The sequence below is a fragment of the Typopeltis vanoorti genome, chromosome 6 (assembly GCF_054136105.1).
Source record: "Typopeltis vanoorti isolate ZY-2024b chromosome 6, IOZ_Tvanoo_1.0, whole genome shotgun sequence".
Classification (NCBI taxonomy): Eukaryota; Metazoa; Arthropoda; class Arachnida; order Uropygi; family Thelyphonidae; genus Typopeltis; species Typopeltis vanoorti.
The window spans coordinates 148,512,938-148,529,413 of NC_143554.1; the positions used below are offsets into that span (position 1 = coordinate 148,512,938).

The following is a 16,476-nucleotide window of genomic DNA, read 5'->3' on the forward strand; positions in this document are numbered from 1 at the left end:
GGGCGCATCCAGTATAAAAAAAGAAAGAAAAAGATCAAAGGTATCGCAATTCCTGTAGATATATGTGCGAGTCGTGTTAGTTTATTGCTTATCGCAAAACTTGTGTCACGTGCAGCTTAATTGGACTTGATATAGGAAGCTAGCTGCAGTTATGTATATAATATTTCGTTATTTCGAACGTTGGAGTTCAGAAAGTCGGGCATCATGAAGAGGAAGATGACAAGGTTAGAGTGGTTTTGGAATTTAATTTTGTAATGTCAAATACAGCATATAAGTGATTCATGTTAATAAATGGGCCAAGGGAAGGAACCTTGTGACAAAGTAAATCAGTTGCAGAGGATTCTAAATTTGGTATTCTGGTAGATCTGGTAGACAATATCGAATTGACATTGTAGCGAAATTAATCATGAGGTGTATAATAGTAGTTGATGTGACTGCAATTTGAGTTTCTGTCGAAAACAGGAGGAGGTCTGATCTGGATGTCTGTAAGTGGTGATGAACGACACTGACGCTGGAGTTTTTGTTACGGATGTAGTAAAGGATCGGAATAAGTTATTTATACCTATGCAGTGATTTTGGTATGTTCGGAGTATTGTGGTTTGATTTGTTTGATGATAACAGTCTTCGAGATTTATTTCGATCTCAATTTCACTGTCATTGTTTGTTTGTTTCATTTTTGGTTTACTGTTGGATGAAAAGAAACAGTGAGGACATGTAGCGAGTGGAGCTACTTTTTAACTTGAAACTCGTGCAGACTGCAATAAGTCTTATTATCATAAATTGTTATAGACAGATCATATCGCCTCCGATATAAACATTATCGAACTCCCTCTTCAAGAACGACCTGTCAGAGTATTGGGCAATGTAATTATGCAACAGCTAACACGTCTCCTTACCTAAAACGTTAGCTAATGCGTCTCCTTAAACAGGTTCACTGCCCGAACCTGTTATTGACAGGTTCGGGTAGCGAATTATCTGAAGAACAATTTGTGGCACCACCATGTTTAATTATGTACGCTAGAAATGTAGGAATTTAAGAATTTCTAAGTATGTTTGGCCGTATCATCCACACTGCATGGAGAAGAGAGGCGGTTGAAAACAGAACTCCTGCGCTGAATGCTAAACTTAGCATTCCCTGCTTCACTTTCCCAATGGCAAGCGTGCCTGTTTCCCTGGGAGAAAAGTACGGTCATCTACCACCTGGTGGGTTTAGTTGGCATTTCATTCAACTAGCAAGATATCTTTTGTGCAGCGAGAATGCTAGCTGGATTCTCCAAAGTCTATTTTGTGGAAACAGCTCTCGCCACAGGAAGGAGTGGTCGACTCGAAAGGACTGACTGTATATTGTACTTCCCTGCCCATTAGTGGCTTGCACAGAGATCGCCACTGTGCATCACCCAATATTCCTAGTTATTTAGTTTATAGTTTGAAGTTGCCCTTCAAACTACTGCCAGGACTCAGGTAAGCTTGATTTCAGTGATCGGCCGGCATCTGGTGCTTGCAAACCGAAAAGGTCCTGTCTTTCAGTTTGAAAATTATTCCTGAAACTCGAATTCCCATTTTTAGAATTTAGAAGTAATATAGTGCATTTATAGTATCCAGAAAGATTATTACACTATTCACACACACACACACACACACACACACACACACACACACACACACACACACACACACACACACACACACACACACACACACACACACACACACACACACACACACACACACACACACACACACACACACACACACACACACTACGATGGTTTAAGCTATGGATCAAAAACATGTTAACATGCAGTAAAGGAAATCGATGAAAAACTCGATGATATTTGTAATTAATCACTCAAGAAGAAACAGAAGAATTAAACGTTTTGTATTACGTGAACAACGAATGCAGACTAGTGGAACATTAAACATCAGATGCTCTTGTACGTGTTACACCCTGCAGTTGCGCATTTGGAGTATAACATCGATCGATATCTAAACTATTAGTAATATTTTATATGAGTAACTGGTTTAAGAGCAATAAGGAATTTTTGTCAACATTGAATAATTACTGTAAATAGCTTTTTCATCTTCTTCCTACCATGGATTTAGGCCAGGTGGCCTGTTCTGAACTCATGCCATCTCTTTCTTGTTCTTCGAATTCTTCTTTTCCCACTTATTTCATATCTGTATATTTGCGGAGGTCTTCTGTTGTCCATTCGATTTAAATGTTCTATCCATTTTTGTTTATACTGTCTTATGTGATAATTAATTGGTTTTATATTCAGTGATTGTGAAATTTCTTCATTTGTTTTATGGTCCCACTTAGTATATCCAGATGTTTTACTGATAAATTTCATTTCTGCTGTTTGAATTCGTTTTTCATAGTACCAGGGATGACTAAATCATATTATTTATTATGCCATTTACTTTGACAAAGTTCGATATTTTAGCGTCTTTTTCTTTTTCGTATGACACATCCCAAATATTTGAATTTACTTCTTATAATATTTTATTATCTATCACTATTTTAATATTTTACTTCTTAAGGGTTTTCTCATTTAAATGCCATTATTTTTGTTGTATACCAAATGGGTTACACTGTTTCCAGATTGGTATAATTTTATTCATATATATATATATATATATATATATATATATATATTGAAAAGGAAAAGCGAGAGGGTACATCCTTGTCGTACTCCTCTTGATATATCTTTCCATTCTGAGATGTGTTCTAATTTAACTGCTATTTTATTTCCTGTATATATTTCTTGAATGGATTGCAAAAATTGGTTTGGTATATTTAAATCGGTAAATATTATAATCAATTTTTGTGTACTCATTTTATCAAAGGAATTTTCATAATTAATAAAGGCCACTTGTGTTTCTTTTTGAAATTCTCTTCTCTTTTCCATTAATAATTTTAGAGTAATATTGAATCTATGCAGAATCGGCCTTTTTCGGAAACCGTTTTGTTATAGTAGTTTTCTCTGCAATACCTTTACGTTTCTATTTTAATAAGTATCACTTGATTCATTTGTCGTTTCTGTTTTTATGTTTGTGAATTCTTGATATTGTTATCTAAAATGAGGATCCTGTAATGAAGAAATTTTATAACTCTGTTGATAAGAATTTTTAATATTTTTAGCCACTTCGGTTCAAATCCAATTTTTGATGATGCCATATAATGATCAGAATTTAATTCAAAGCCTCGATATGCTCTTACGTCAAAAAATAACTCCGCTAATTTAAATTTTGCGATAATGTAGTCGTTTAATGATTTGCATTCTCTGGCTGACCAGGTATATTCTCATATTATTATAAATGACCAAATCTCGCAGTCTGTGACTATTTTGATTACATGTATCTTCGCCCAATTTATTTATGTTTGGTTTGTATTATTTGTTTCGTATTCCGGCAATTAAATCTCCTGCTAGTAATAAATAGTCACATTTGCTTGTTTTATCTATGGATCCTGTAATTATTTATAAAATATATTACTGCATATGAACCAATTATTGTTATGTAACCTCTTAATATTTTTAGTCTAATTTCTATTAGTCTTTCATTCAAATAACTATAATATACAATATAGTTCTTTAGAGATTTGTGTACCATAATCATTATACCTGCTTTTGCTCTTTCATTTTTTTACCCCACTGTAGATTTGTATACAGTTGTTTGTTTCTTTTGTACCTTTTTCTTTTTTCTTTGTTTCTGTTACTATGCACATCTTTATGTTAGCTTGGTTTAGTTGTTTATCAAGTTCCTCTTCTTTTATGGGATGCTTTTCGCATTCCATGTTGCAATCTTCATTATGTATTCATTTTCTTATTTTGTTTACCGAATTGTAGCCTTTTCCCTGATAATTCGTCCGGCTTTTCTTTGGATGAGACTTGAAAGTATATTGAATTTCTCCAGGGCAGGTTGCTGGCCTGGGTAAGTCCAGCAACCTGCCCATCTCGACAGCAGACCTCACAGCATTTACTCTGTTAGGATGTTAGGGTTATACCGTCCATACTCGGTTGTCAGTGCTAAAACAGGATGGACCACGAGAAGGTGAGGTTGGCATTTGAGTGGGTGAGACTATGTATTGCGCTTCGCCACCCCTTCTATCCCCCTAGATTTTTGGATAAGGCCCGAATTGGACTGATTTGCTAGTTAAAGATTTCATTAATCTATTCCATGTTTCTGGTTACTGTGAACTCTGTTATTGAATATAACAACAGTAGTAATAATTTTATAGAAAAAATAACGTCTTGATGCTGATTAATATTTCGTATTTAGGATCTTTCCTAAACTCTTTTTCAGCATGCTTAATTTTGGTTTCAGTCTGGCCATGAATGAAAAAATTAAGGAATAATATCATTATCACGACAGTCGAATCTGGAGCAGATTTTTTGGTCTTATATACTAAAAAAATATTTATTTTTCACAATGACACTGACAAGGTTAATTATTCTGATTCAGGGTATTTACACATATACAATGAAACATATTATTACATTTTATGGACAGTACATAAATTCAGTACAAAATACAGAATATATTAATTTTTTATAAATATAAACACACATTTTTAACTAGCTACATATATATTCAGGGTATTTACATTAGCATGAGCACGAATGTACATACAGTTCAAAATGCAATACAGTAATACAAAGCATATTTCACTACACAATCCATTTTTATTTCCTGTAATAACATTGTATTCATCATCTTACAGATCATTTACATGTATACACATATTTACATATATTTACATATTATATATATATATGTATATATTACAGTGAATTTCATACAAATGTTTTCGTTTTTGTATTCTAAAATGCATTAATAATAGTCCCTATGGATGGTAATTCACAGTTTGCAATTGGATAAGGTTACATTTTTTAACAGCATTATAGAATAACAGTAAGTTCTATATATTTTATAATTTTTGCTTTTTAATGTTTTTAACTGCAGTTACTACAGCTCTTCAATGTAATAGATAATTCTTTTTTTCTTTTTTGATCTCGGTTGAGATGTAATCTCTCTACTTGCATTCTCGAAGCTTTTTAATGTGGACGGACTTGCTTGTAAGACGAACTATGATGACTGATGCAGGTTGTGGCAAGCCTTGTTTTTTTGCTCTTCCTAGAAATCCGATTTACGGTCTGAATATCGTTAAGCTGTAGACGGATGTAAATTGCTTGGCCTAAGTTTAATACTATGTCTCTGAGGTTTTCTGTAGGTGTAGATTCGGGAAGGCCGTTTATGATATGATCTTCTTTATGTTGTTGCTGATTTAAACGTTCGTATTGTAGTTTTAGAGAATGAAGTTCTTGACGGAGTTTGGATGTTTCTTTCATCAAATTGTGTTGCCTGCATTTAGTGCGTTAATGCTGATTTTGATGTCTTTTACTGTTTGCAACACTTCTATCACTGCTAAATTATTATGTTTGACCAAATCTTCATATTCGCTAGATTTTTGTTGCTATTTATGATGACATTTTATGATACTGATGACATTTCTAAGACCAGTGCAGGAAGGAGAGAACGAGGGGGCCGTCCCTGAAGATTATTTAACACTGTGGTTAACAAGGGAGCTAGGACTAGATTTTTTACTTGGCGGGTTGTGAAGTGGTGGAATGCGTTGCTAGAGGTGGTTGTGAATGCTTCATCTGTGAATGAATTAAAGGAGAAGTATGACAGGTATTGTGTAAATAATGGTTAGTGTGTCAATGATTAGGGTGCCATTTTCTATTAATATATTTAAAGAGTTGAAATTATAGGACTCACCTGCATTTTTTTTTCTGTTCAGTTCGTCATCTGATTTTGCTTCGGGTATAATCGGCTGCATCGTAAGTGGCTGCCTTAGGTGCGTTTCTTTGTTCCTCCTGCAGATTACACACTTCCATTCCTAGCGTATTGCATTGGTTTTATGTTGCCAGGTTGTTTCTGAAAAGCCAGCACATTTTAAGTGTAGAATCCTACTGCATTTCGTAAAATTTATTTGATTTTCGTCGGACGATAAATCATCCAGGCATTTGATACACTTCACGACTCGCCTTTCTTCCCTTGAACAATTGTACCTCTAAAGGAGACTTTAAAATTACTTGCTGACATCTTTCCAGAAGACATTATAAAACTATTCGATTTCGTAATACACTCTGGATATTTCTTATGTCAAAACAAATTTTACAGCCAAGTAGAAGGAACGGCCATGGGAAATCCTCTCTCTCCTGCATTAGCCAACTTTTATTTAGAACATCTAGAAAAAGTCCTCTTCTCATCTATTATCCCTCAACCACCCGTTTGGGTAAGATATATGGATGACATCTTTACGGTATGGCCTCACAACAAAGACTCCTTACCTTCTTTTTTAAACAGTATCAATTCCTTACATCATCGTATAAAGTTTACTATGGAAATGGAAGAAAACAACCAGTTATACTTTTTAGACGTTCGCCTCATCCGATCACCTTCAAATACTCTTGCAACTACAGTTTACAGGAAACCAACGTTCACAGGTCGTTATATTCTTAAAGAATCAGCCCATCATCCTTGTCAAAAAACAGGAATCATAAGATGTCTAATCAGAAGAGCCAAAACTAATTGTTCTACTTTTAATTTTCTACAGAAAAAACTTTCTACTATCAAACAACACATGAAACTCAATGGCTTTTCCGAAAGGAGTACTCAACATCTTCTCGATTCTTATAATCCACTACAAAACAACAAAGATTCAATACGTCGAGTTCCAATTCCATACAACTCCGGGATTTCAGAACCTATCGCAAGAATTCTGAAGAAATATTAGTTAACGGCTACGTATTCACCTATTAACAAATTACCTTCCCATTTTCCTTCTCCTAAAGACAAACGCTCAATTATGTCTCTTCCTGGAGTTTGTCAAATTCCCTGCAACTGTGATCTCTCCTATTTTGGAACAAACTGGACACTCTCTTGAAAAAAGAATCCAAGAACATCAATCCTCCATTCATCACAACAAACCTGAAAAATCTAGATTGGCTCAGCACGGGATTGAAACTAACCACAACATCCTTTGGTCAAAAACTCGCCTCTTACATAGAACCCGCTATAAATTTGAACGTTTATTCAAAGAAAGCGTAGAGGCCATTCTCCATAGTCCTAACCTGAATCGGAATGACTGCATATCAATATCAAAAATATGGAAGGTCTAATCAGGATAACTCATTAATTCATATTAATTTTATGTTATTTAATATTATTAATTAATATCTTTATTTCAATCATGCCTGTGCTTAAAAATATTCCATTTAATACTTAGTGATATAACATCACGCGGCTTGTTCTATTTTTAAATGATCTATTGTTAGTATTCTAGCTTGTATTTTTTAAAAAAAAAAAACTGTTCTTGTAATTCCACTGAAGATGGTCTGCAATTTTCAGACCGAAATATTTGGTTATTTAAATATCTTTCTTGTGTTTACGTGCTTATATTATTCAATCTTTATGTCGCAAGTATCCTTAAAACAGCAAATGTTATATACTTTGTTAAATGCAAGTTTAAGATTATTATATACAGCTTCAGCTGAATCTAAAAATGCTATCTGCATCCAGTCTGTTTTGCTGATTTCGTCGTTTATTATTGTTTCGTTTAGAATGCTATAATACAGTTTTGTAGTCTCAGTGAGTTTTGTGGATTTTGGTTCAGTGTGTAACTGTAATGCTGTGAAACAATGGGCTGCCAGTTTGCATGTTATGAGGAATGCTGTGTGGGTGTTTGGAGGGGCCCTTATATTTCCATGATCAATGCAGGTTGAAGGTGTTGTGTTTCCGACTATCTCTTCTCGTGTATACGACTGTATGGAAGGGGCTATGTTATATGCTTGTAAGAGGTCTCGGTGGTCTGTGTTGTTATTTATGTTTCTAATGTTTATATTCATATCTCCTATTATTATCAAGTATTCTGAGGCGCCTTCTTTCGTGGTTGAAAGCCATGTGTTTTGTTCATCTAGAAAATGTGTGGTACTTAAGTTGGGTGGTCTTCATATTGCGTTTAATATCAAGGAGATTTCTTGTTTGATGTTTTTAATTTCGATGCATACGTTTTCTGCGTATTCTAATTTTTAGTTTATTTCTGTTACTTGTAGTTTATGTTTGGTGAATATTATTATACCACCGCCTCGTTTTGTTTGTCTGCAGTGTTTGTGTTGTCGGAAGTGTGGCATTTGATAGGTGGTTTTGCCTCTTCGTTTGTCATAGATACTTCAGTCAGTATTGAAATGTCTATGTTGACTATATGTTCCTTCAGATAAGCTTGCTGGGTCAGCCAGTATTTTTGAATGCTTCTGATGTTGATGTGGAGAATAGATAGTCTTTTTTGGGGATAGGCACTTGTTTCCAGTCTGCTATTGATTTCAGAATGTGGCAATTATCATGGTCTGGGGTGAATACATCTGCTTCATGGTCTGCGTTCATGTAGGTTGGTGTGCTGTTCCTTCTTTACAAGTCGTCAATATTCCTTTTAATGTGGCAGCCTGTTGAGTTCTTCTACGGATTTTATTTCGATTGGTTTTGCGTCTTGTCTTTCTAAGGAATATTTTGCTGTCTCTTATCCATATAAACTCGTGATTTTTTTCTGTTTTTACACTTCTTGTTTGGTAGAATAGTTTCTGGTAATATGGCGTTAAGTATTCGGACAAGTATACTGGGGTATTGTCGTGGTCTCCTTTCAGATCCTTGACTATTGGTTTTTTAATCGTGCTAGCTTCTATAAGTGTAGTTTTTGTTGGGCTGTTGGTGAGTCGCACCACGACGGGAGGAGGGCGGGAATTATTTTCCATTTTCCTTTTTTGTGGTAACCGATGCACTGACGGGATGTCTTTTGATTCAATGGGAGAGCCAATTTTTTGACTTAGTTGTATTACGGTGTCTCTTAGATGTTCCGTAGCAATTTCCGGGAAACCATCTATGAGGAGATCATTTTTGTACTGCTGTTGGTTTAAGAGTTCGTACTGTTGCTTTAAAGAGTCAATTCTTGTCGTAATTCCGTTGTCTCTTTTATTAGATTATGCTGTCTTTCCGTTAGCTCTTTAACGCAGTTTTTAATTTCTCTAACTGTCTGTAATACATCTTCTACCGAGTTATTATTAAATTTAATAAATTCCTTATATTGGCTGAATTTTTCGGTATTCTCTATGGTATGTTTTTGAAATAGTTCTCCAACAAAATCGATTAAGCAGTCTTTTCGGTTTTGTAATCTATTTTCAAGTAATGCATTTAAAGTTGGCTCACCTGGGTTTCTGTTTTTTTTTTTAAATTCTCTCTGCTGTTGATAGCTGTTTACAGCCTGCGGTTGTTTTCTGCATTGGCTGTTTCCCGCCTGCAGTCGAAACCAACATTCCTTTGTTGTCTCTGCAATGGGGACACTTCCACTTGTCATGCTTCGTGTTTGATTTTCGCTGCCAAATGGCCTCGGACAATACCGAACATATAAAATGCATGTTTTTCTGGCAGTTCCTACATGTTATGTGGTTTTCTTCCCCTATTAAGTCTTCATGGCATTTGCAGCACTTCGTATTTCTTGTTTGACGATCTTGCTTTAATTTCTAATATGGCGACTTCCTTTGTTCTCTTCTCCCGCAGTTGACGAACGTATACTTCGAACTTTGAATACTTATAATTTACTTATTACTTAACAGATACTTACACTTTTTACGGTAATATGTTCGCTTTGAAGAACAGAATTCACTGAAACTGTTATCTTGATAAAAATAATAACAATAACGATAAAAATAATGATTTTATATATATATAAATATACATAATTTTTCCTGCATTTTGTCATTTGTATTCATTTATATTTCAATAATTGTTTTTATATATTATGTATTTAACAGAGAAAATTTACAACATATAATTTAATAATAATGACAGTAATAATAAATCACTATCAAATCCCTATAAATATCAAAGTTTGTTTGTTAGTATACAGCATATCACATATCCAAGTATACTATCAATCTCGTATCTCGCGTATCATCGTATTTCGTATGCTTATTAAAACATTATTGTTTAATGTTTTATCGAAAGGAAAATTCAGTTTACAATTACATATGCAATTTTTCCAGTTAACGTGTAGAAACGATTACAAAAGCAGATGGACAATCGCTGCATGCGCACAGTTTAAACTTTTTGAAAGGGAGGTTGGATTTGGATAGGTTGTGTTTTTGTCCTTGTATTGGTGTTTGAGACGAATGTGTGTGTGTGTGTGTGTGTGTGTGTGTGTGTGTGTGTGTGTGTGTGTGTGTGTGTGTGTGTGTGTGTGTGTGTGTGTGTGTGTGTGTGTGTGTGTGTGTGTGTGTGTGTGTGTGTGTGTGTGTGTGTGTGTGTGTGTGTGTGTGTGTGTGTGTGTGTGTGTGTGTGAATTTCCTTCTAATTTTCAGTCTTGTTATAATGTCTATTCTATACAGGGTGATTCAGAACTCTTGGGCCAAACTTTAATGTGTGATAGAACACACTTAAACAAGCACTTTTCGTCATACGATGCATGGTCCGAACTCAAGTGGGGAAACGCTAGAGGGCACTTTCCAGAGAACTGAACACTGGTTTTTGTTATTTCTATCGCGGAGTGCAAAAAAGGATGGATTCTTCACAAATCAGGAGAAGGCTGACATGCATTTCATTTACGGAGCTGCGGACGGGAATGCGAGTGTAGCCCCAAGACTGTACCGAGAGTGATTTCCGACCAGACGCTTGCCTGATAGTAAAACCTTTCAGCGATTGCACCGGTTTCTATGCGAAATGGGCTCCTTCGTCAGCAGTATGCAGGATACAGGACGTGACGTACAAGGAGTATGAGGACGCCACGTGTTACAGAGGAAATTCTACGTAGGGTTGCTGATCGTCCCGAATATAGCACGAGCAATTTCCCATGCCCCAATCGACGGTATTGCGAGTTCTACGAGAGGAACGATTACACCCCTACAATGCACAGAGGGTGCACGCCTTGGCACCTGCAGATTACCGGCCTAGTGTGGATTTTGCGCAGTGGTTCCTGCAGCAGATTGCAGTGCAGCCGGACTTTGATGCACATGTCTTATTCCCTGGCGAATGCACCTTTACACGTGAGGGCATTTTAATACCCACAATTATCATGTGTGGGTGAGCAGAAATCCGCATGCCACAGCCACACGTCCACATTCGTACCAGTGGTGTTTCTCCATAAATGTTTGGGCTGGAAACCTATATGACCATTTGATTGGCCCATACCTTGTCAGCACGACTGAATGGGAGAACGTACCTCTTATTTTACAAGAGGTCTTGTCAGAATTACTGAACCCTGTTCTAGCACACATTCAAACACGTGTGTGGTTCCAGCATGATGGAGCACACCCCATTTCAGCGTGGATGTGCGGAACACCTTGGATGCAACATTTCCAGGACGTTGGGTGGTCAGGGTAGTCAGATCGCTTGGCTGCCACGATCTCTCCTGTCTGGACTTTTTTCTATGGGGCTATATGAAAAGCCTGATTTACGACAGCCTAATCGATTCCAATGAGGACCTTATCGCCAGGATTTCTATTGCCGCTGCCGCTGTACGAGAAATGCCTGGTGTTTTCGCCAATGTACGCTAATCACTACGTCGAAGGTGTGAAGCCTGCATTAATGTTGGCGGTCACTCTTTTGAGCAGTTTTTGTAATTTGTTCAATAAAATTCTTTAATTTATGTTCTGTAATTTCTTCAATTGTTTCAAATCTCCTCTGTCATTCTTGTGTTTCTTCTTTTCCGGACACAATAGTTGCTAACCCCTAGCGCTTCGCCACTTGAGTTTGGACCATGCATTGTATGACGAAACGTGCTTGTTTAGGTGTGTTCTATCACCTCTTAAAGTTTAGCCCAAGAATTCTGAATCACCCTGTATATCTGTATATAGCGCCGGATTCAGCTGCCTGTAGGTTTGTTTAGGTTTCTCTCGTCAAATGGCAGTTTGTTAATGTTAGGTATATAGAAGCTTCGGGTGGCTTTTCCGTAGTGATTATTATACTTATATGTTATGTGTTTGTTGACTGTGGTCATGTTATCTGATATGTTTTTCTGGTTCCTGTGTAGATTGGACCGAAGTACTGTTTTTGCATGACTGTGTAGTGGCATAAGTGTTTAACCTAAATAATAAAATACTATTCTATAAAGCAAATAGTGAAACGATTGTGATCTGTTAAGTTTTTAGTTTGCGTAGAATGAGTATGATTTAATTGTGTATCTTAATTAATTCACTTAATTCTTTATATATTGATATTTTAATGTATATCGGAGCAAACGCATTGTTTTATGATGGTTTTGGTTTTTGTGTCAGTGCTTTGTGATTAAGAGGATGGATGTCTCATAGTGGGATGTTTAATTTCCATTGGTTGCATCTGGAGCTCTTTGAATATCATTAGCTCTGTTTTTAGCTCTGTATACCATTTCCATTGAGCCAGTGATGAAATTAATGTAGTGTTGCATATTTGTGAATATATAGTATTGCTGTATCATCTGGGTATTGGAAGATATACTTTTATGGGAAGTTGGATAATATCATGTGTGTGTGTATATGTTAAACAGAATGGGAGATGGAACAGATCCTTGCGGTACTTCACAGGTTACTGGTAGCGCTTTGCTGTAAGCTGTTTCTATACATGTAATGTGTGTTCTGTTTTCATGTATGCTTGGAATTGCTGGTGTAGACTTTCTCCGATTCCGATGTGTCAATCGGTTGAACAAGGTTGTGTGTGTGTGTGTTATTGTGTCAAAATTCAATAAAAACAACTAGTAGTATTGTGGTTTTAGCTAACGCAGCGCTATGCATCCTGAAATCATTCAGGAGTGTTGCTGTTTATTTATTTTATTTATTTTATTTATTTTATTTTTTGAAAACCATATTCTGTTTTCAGGAAGATTGTTAAATGTATGTGGAGAGTTTGGGATACATACGATTTGTTTCTAATGTGTAATCAGTTTGACTTGTACATAATCTCCTCTAATTATTTTCGCAGAAATCATTCTTGTTCCAAAAACAGAAGTGAATTTTCCTTTTAAGGAAATGATCTTGCTAAATGTTATGTAAATGTTATGTTAATTCAGTGATATGAAGCTGAGAATGAGAGTTACAACACATTCCAGGCTGCATATTATCGTCCATGCTTTTTTGTGACAAATGCATTCGAGGGTATGCAGGCTAACATATTCAGAATTCTGTGTATGTAAGAAAAGACAGAATTCCTCTTATCAATAGCCAAGAAAACACTATAAGTTATTGATACGTCTTGTTGATTTCCTTTCCCTGATTTTCCAAAATTTGAAATTAGATTTTCCCAAAAAGTTCCGAAATAAATTCTCGTCACGAAAGCCTAAAAGCTTGATCTCAAAAACATTGGGAAAAGATATTGAAGGATAAAAACGTCCTGTCACATGACTTCAAAATATATTTATTGTCTGCTTTGTCTTTCATAGATATCAAATACGAATGAGATTTCCAGCCCTTCTATCCATCAGAAATTAGGACAAATGTATCAGTAAACATCACCGCATTGTGATAAGAGTTGAAGAAAAGTCTTAAAGGCCTAGTTTGGAGAAGTAAAATAGAAAATTAAATTATATTAAGAATACATCAATGCATAAAAGAGAAATATTCCTAATTTAATTAAAAGCAGTGAAGTGTTTGCTTCTTTGATTGAATCCTTGACATCGACACCAATAAAACCTTGGTATAGCTTTGTTTGTTATTCAGATGAAAACAAATGGTGATATATCTTTCCATTTATTCATCATCACTATCAAACTCCTGATCTGCATCTTAAGTTGGTGTATACAAGATATTTTGATAGCACTGCTGAAATGTTTATATCACTATAAACTTCCAATCAAAAATTTTCTCCAATCAGACATTATCTCTTAAGACTCCAATATTACTGGATCTTATATTTCGGTCGTTTAAGGACATCTCTTACTGTTTCGATCCACCTACATCTGCGTCTTCCTTTTGGTATATTTCTGCAATCCTTGCCAAAGCAAATTGTTGTTTTCCTAACCTTTCCTCTCCAATTCTGTTTAAGTGACCATACCACCTGAGATTAGCTCTACTAACGCATTCCTGGATGCTGAAAATGTCAAGTTCTTTCCTAATATCCTCGTTTTTAATATGATATTGCCATTGATGCTGCTATCTGTTCACGCCTGTAATCTTTCTCAGGATATATCTGTTGTCTCCAGTCTTTGACCAAGCGTTTGATTTCTAACTAAGCTCTCAGGTCCATAACGTATAATTGCTTTGAACACCGTCTTATATACAGCTAATTTAATGATTTAATTAATTTCTCTCATATTCTACATAATTTTTTTCCAGCTGACTTCCTACTATACCAACTGCATTAATTCGGTTGTCTATTTCGATATTTAATTTACCATTTTCACTAAAATGCCTAAACAGCTGAAATGTTTTACTTGTTCTATAGGTTCTTCATTCACAATGCAGTTGATGCTTTCAATGTTTCTACCCAATTTATTTCTTTGCTTTTCGTTTTGTTTATATACTATTACAAGATATATTTATATATTTACATACGATTATGTACTGTTACAGTATATATAAAGACGTAGGTCTTTATTCTCATAAATTCTTTTTTAATGAGTAAAGTCATTGATAAACAGAATTTCAGTAGATAGTATTTTTCATTTTCTGGAGGGTGAGGAAAGGTCTCGAGGGCATCCTTGGAAGATTATAATGAATGCTCTCAAGAAGGGAAGGGGAGGGAGTCAGGACTAGATTTCTCTTGCATGCAGTGCGAGATAAAAATGGATCGCCGTTGGATGTTATGTGTGCAATTAGCATGAATGACTTCAAGTACAGGTACAAATTGTATGGTCATTCTATGAGTTTTTGATTACCTGAAGGTGTCTCTCTTAATAATAATAATAATAATAATAATAAACCTAGAAGTAATGGTGAGGCCTTTTATTTGTCTTTACATAAATATAATTGGAAAGTATTACAGCAGAGAGAGAGAGAGAGAGAGAGAGAGAGAGAGAGAGAGAGAAAAGTATGTATGAAACGTATTTATATGATAGCGAATAAGGTGTATTAGAGAAGGTTCATTTTGCTAATTAATTAATTTCCTAATTAATAGTACTAAGAAAATCATTGAAAATCGTTGAAAGTATACATTGTAATGTATACTTTCAACGATTCAGAATTTAGTCCGTATAAAAATATTGCCTTCTATTATAATTATATATAAATAAAGAAATTAATAAGCATTTAAATTACTTTCAGGATTCCTTTGGGAATTTGAGAAGCATTGCAAAATATTTAGCTATTAAATATCGTGATGACCCAAAAGTGAAGGCTATCGAAAATACTTTAAACGTAAGTTTCGGTTCAATTTTGAATATATATATATTCCTAGAAATTAGGCGTAATGGTGAAGACATTTTCCATTAAAAAACGGAGACATACTATATTATAGAGGCCAAAATAAAGTAAGAATCGGTAGAGTTGGATGCATGATCAACAAAAAATTGAAGAACAGCATAATAAAATTTGACAGCATTTCAAACTGAATAGCAAGTATTGTTGGTTCAAATCTCAAAGAGATACACTCTTAAGATCATCCAGGTCTATGCACCAACAATAAGTCATACTGATGATGAAGAAATTGAAGCCTTTTATCATGATATAACCCCTTTACAATAAAGGAAAACATCATTTCAGAATTGTAATGGGAGATTTTAATGTTAGAATTGGTATACAAAATTCAGATGAAAGCGCATGAGAGGCGATAGAGGAGAAAGGTTAATAGAATTTGTAGAAAAAGGAAACTTGTATCATGAATTCCTTTTTCAAGAAAAAATACATAGGAAATGGACATGGAAAAGTCCAAATGGAAAAACTAGTGAAAGTGACTTTATCCTCAGCAATAAGAAAAACATCTTACATGACTGCTCTGTTATAAACTACTCCAACACTGGAAGCGACCACCGTATGGTACGCAGTAAAATCCAAATAAACAAGCAAAACGAAAGAAGAAAATGTTTTGAAGAACAAAGCAAAACATAGATGTACACAAACTCAACATTAAAAAAGATCTATTCAACACGAACTAAACAATAGTTTAAACATCTTATTATAGATGACAATGCTGATCTATCAGAAAGTAATGACATCATTGCCCAAAACCTTTTACAATGCTCGCTTGAAATAGCTGGTACCACAGAACAGAAACAAGATAAAATCTCTGAAGAAACAAAACAGCTTATGAAGAAACGAAGAGAAATGAAACAATCAATTAACCTACAGAATAAAATAGAATATAAAGAATTGTGCAAAACGATCAGAAAACGTATCACAGAAGAAATAAGAAAATTCAGTTGTAAATTTGTTCAACAAACAATTGAAATCAACTAATCTCCAAAAAGTCAAACAGCAATAAACAGATGGTTGCAGTGAAACTACAAGATGGGACTATCAC

At 35.1% G+C, this 16,476-nt stretch overlaps 1 protein-coding gene across 1 annotated transcript in view; it reads left to right on the top strand.

Moving 5' to 3' along the window:
* LOC150106073 (uncharacterized) overlaps positions 1–16,476 on the top strand; it is a 158,417-nt gene that overhangs the window by 114,324 nt on the left and 27,617 nt on the right. The window contains exon 13 of the mRNA XM_090394622.1: positions 15,282–15,374. Within this exon, the coding sequence (XP_090250748.1) occupies positions 15,282–15,374 (93 nt within the window). The remainder of the gene's footprint in view (positions 1–15,281; positions 15,375–16,476) is intronic.